General features: G+C 49.0%; 1 protein-coding gene across 1 annotated transcript; it reads right to left on the bottom strand.

The window, feature by feature from the left end:
• Positions 1 to 567: 567 nt before the first annotated feature.
• LOC130380935 (uncharacterized) lies at positions 568 to 3,481 on the bottom strand (the record flags this gene model as incomplete). The annotated part of the gene is made up of 2 exons (XM_056588365.1): positions 568 to 2,107; positions 2,702 to 3,481. Coding segments are annotated over 2 exons (2,316 nt in total), but the record flags the coding sequence as incomplete, so codon positions are not given.
• Positions 3,482 to 3,885: the final 404 nt, after the last annotated feature.

The raw sequence follows: 3,885 nt of genomic DNA on the forward strand, positions 1-3,885 counted from the left end.
TTGCACATAATATCTGACATGAGGCCATATCTTGTTTGAATGGGGGCATATATTTCACTCCATACCTTTCTCAAGGTGGCAGCCATTTGGCTTAGAGTTCTGCTGCTTGCTGCAACACCATCATCCATCAGGTCTACTTGTCTCATCCTCAGTCCTTGTGAGAACCTAGGCAACCAGCAGGCATTGATCAAAGTGTTTAGTTTTATTATACATAACAACTCACACACGTTTTTAAAAGCAGTTGCCTATTGCTCTGTATAGTTTATTGAAATCATTAGCGAATCAGTCTTCCTAGGATAAATCCACAGCAAGGTAGCACACATAGCCTACTATTAATAATAATAATAATAATAATACATTTAATTTAGAGGCGCCTTTCAAAACACCCAAGGTCACCTTACAGAGCATATAGTCATCATACATATTTAAAAAAAAACAAGACATTGTGGAAAAAATAAATAAATAAATAAATAAATAAATAAATAAACATAAGCAATAAGAAATAAATAAAACAAAAACAAGACAAAACAAAAAAAAAAAAAAAAAAAAAAACAATCAAAACAGTGATCAGTCAGACGTTGTGTGCGAGTTTGAACAGGTGAGTTTTGAGTTGTGACTTGAAGGTTGTAATGGTGTCTGACTGTTTTATGTGTGGGGGGAGGGAGTTCCAGAGCCTGGGTGCTGAACAGCTGAATGACCGGGCACCCATTGAAGTAAGTCGTGATATGGGGATACATAGTAGTCCAGCAGAGGTTGAGCGGAGGGAGCGGGAGGGAGTGTATTCTTGGAGGAGGTCGCAGAGATAACTGGGGGCTAGGTTGTGGAGAGCTTTGTAGGTGAGGAGTAGGGTTTTGTATTGGATGCGGTAGTGTACTGGGAGCCAGTGAAGTTGAATGAGGACAGGGGTGATGTGGTCAGATGATTTGGTGCGGGTGATGATCCGGGCAGCTGAGTTCTGAATGATCTGCAGTCTGTTGATGAGTTTGGTGGGGAGTCCGGTGAGGAGGGCGTTGCAGTAGTCTATGCGTGATGTGACAAATGAGTGAACTAGGATTTCAGTGCTGGATTGGGTCAGTGATGGGCGGAGTCTGGCGATGTTGCGGAGGTGGAAGAATGCAGTCCGGGTGATGTTGTGAATATGGGGTGCGAATGAGAGGGTGTTGTCCAGGATGACGCCGAGGCTCTTGACTTTGGAGGAGAAGGGTACTGGGAATCCATCGATAATTATGAGTGGAGCTGGGGTGTGTTGTGATTTAGTGAGGGTGGATTTGGATCCGATGAGCAGGGCCTCGGTCTTGTTTCCATTGAGTTTCAGGAAGTTCCTGCTCAACCAGCTCCGGATCTCTTCCAGGCACGTGATGAGGGAAGTGGGGGGGATGGCAGCGGTGGGTTTGGTGGAGATGTAGACCTGTGTGTCGTCAGCGTAGCAGTGAAAATGGACCCCATGGTGACGGAGGAGTGTGCCCAGCGGGAGGAGGTAAGTGGTGAAGAGGAGTGGACCCAAGACTGACCCCTGGGGGACACCCAGTGAGACACCTGAACACCCAGACTTGTGGTTGCTTAGTTGAACAAATTGTTGACGGCCGGTGAGGTAGGATGTAAACCAGGAGAGTGCAGCACCAGTGATCCCAATACCAGCTAGGCGGTCCAGGAGCAGAGGGTGGGAGATGGTGTCGAATGCTGCGCTGAGATCGAGGAGGATGAGAATGGTGAGTAATCCAGAGTCGGCTGCAAGGAGGAGGTCGTTGGTGATTTTGACTAGGGCTGTTTCAGTGCTGTGTTTTGGACGGAAGCCAGATTGGAACGGTTCGTGGAGATTGTTAGTGTCGAGGTGGGACTGTAGTTGTGCGGCAACCACCCTTTCAAGTGTTTTGGAGATGAAAGGGAGATTGGAGATGGGCCGGTAATGGTTAAGGTCAGTTGGGTCAGCACCAGGTTTTTTCAGGATGGGAGTGATGGCAGCCAGCTTGAGAGTGGGGGGTACAGTACCAGTAGTGAGGGAGGAGTTAATTATGTTGGTGATCATGGGGGAGATGGACGGAAGACATGCTTTGACAAGGGAGGTGGGAAGAGGATCGAGCTGACAGGTGGTGGTTTTGGCTTTGCGGATGAGTTCTGAAACGGTCTGTTCTGTTACTAGGGTGAAGTCAGAGAGGGAGCTGATGAGAGGTTGGCCAGAGGTGATCATCCAGGGTGGGTCATCAGAGGGGGTGCGAGATGAGGCCAGTTGTTGGTGAATGGTGTTGATTTTAGAGCTGAAGAAGTCAAGGAACGCAGTGCATTGGGTGGTGGAAATGTCTGGAGGGAGAGATTTAGGAGGCTGAAGTAAGTGGCTGACTGTTGAGAAGAGGACTCTGCTGTTGCCTGTACCAGTGTTGATGAGGTTGGAGTAGTATGAGGTTTTGGCAGTAGTGAGGGCATTCTTGTAGTGATGGAGGTGGTCCGAATACATTTGGCGGTGTACAGTGAGTTGAGTCTTTTTGTAGAGTCGCTCCAGTCGACGACCAGTGGCTTTGAGCTGGCGCAGATGAGGAGTGAACCAGGGAGCAGTGTGGGTGAATGAGACTGAACGGGTTTTCAGGGGGGCCAGGGTGGTGAGGGAGGAGGAGAGGCAGTTATTGTAGTGAGTCACCAGGTCAGTCAGGGAGGAAGCTGGGGGAGGGTTGGGGTAGGAGCTGATCATGGTGGAGAGGTCTGTGGTGTTGATAAGTTTGATGTTTCTGAAGGAGATAGTCCGTTGTTCCTTGCTTTTGTGTAGTTGGGTATGAATGTCAAAAAGTACAGCTTTGTGGTCGGAGATGGGGAAATCAATGACATCAAGGTTAGTGGGAGTGATGTCAGTGCAGCAGATTAAATCCAGAATGTGACCTTTGTTATGGGTTGGGAGGTTGACATGTTGTGTGATGCCAAGACAGTCCAGAAGTGATGTGAAGTCATTAGCAAAAGTACAGGATGGGTTGTCAATGTGGATGTTGAAATCACCAAGGAGGATAACAGTGGGGGACATTGCACATACAGATGTAAGTAGTGATGAGAATTCATTGAGGAAAACGGCGGAGGGTTTTGGCGGTCTGTAAATGGTGACAATGATAGTGGGTTTGGGGCCTGAGAGTTTTACAGCTAGACATTCAAAGGAGGAATGAAGGGGGACTGTGACAGTGGTGACTTTGATGTTATCACGATGGAGGAGAGCGAGGCCACCCCCCCTCCCATTAACCCGGGGTTTACTAATAAAAGAAAAACCTGGTGGGACTGCTTCATTTAGATGGGAGAAGTCATTTGGTTGTTGCCAGGTCTCAGTGAGGCAGAGAATGTCTAGGCTCTGGTCAACAATAAAGTCATTTATCAAAAGGGCCTTATTACTGAGGGATCTGGTGTTCAGCAGACAGAGTTTCAGACAGGTGAGTGGAGTGTAGCAGGTTGCTTTGAGCAGAGGGAACAGTACACTGTGATTGACGGGACTGACCGTACGGGCTGTGCGAGGAGGGGGGCGGGGCCCTGTGGACCAGAAGGAGCGGATGTTTTTGTTGCTGGTGTGAGCGTACTGAAAATTCCGTCCAGAGCCTCGGTGGATGTATTTTGGTCGTTTGAGAATGTCCTGGGGGGATGCAAGCTGAGGTGGTTGGGTCCTTGAGAAGATCCGTAGACGTAACATCTCCGTTACCGAGTAACGGAGCGGCAGAGATGCGCTCGTTACGTGAGAGTCAAACATAGCGCAATCCAGAGGAACAGGTTAAAATCCACAGGTTGTGAAGTCGGAAGAAGCCAGCGGTAGATCCAGGCGATTATGGTGAAGCCACAGAGCGAGCACGGCGGAGGCAGAGGAGTGGAGCAAGCCGGTTGTAGCTACGCTGGAGACGGGGAAGCCAGTTGGACGGCGCCGGG

Source organism: Gadus chalcogrammus, chromosome 4 (genome assembly GCF_026213295.1).
Source record: "Gadus chalcogrammus isolate NIFS_2021 chromosome 4, NIFS_Gcha_1.0, whole genome shotgun sequence".
Taxonomy (NCBI): Eukaryota; Metazoa; Chordata; class Actinopteri; order Gadiformes; family Gadidae; genus Gadus; species Gadus chalcogrammus.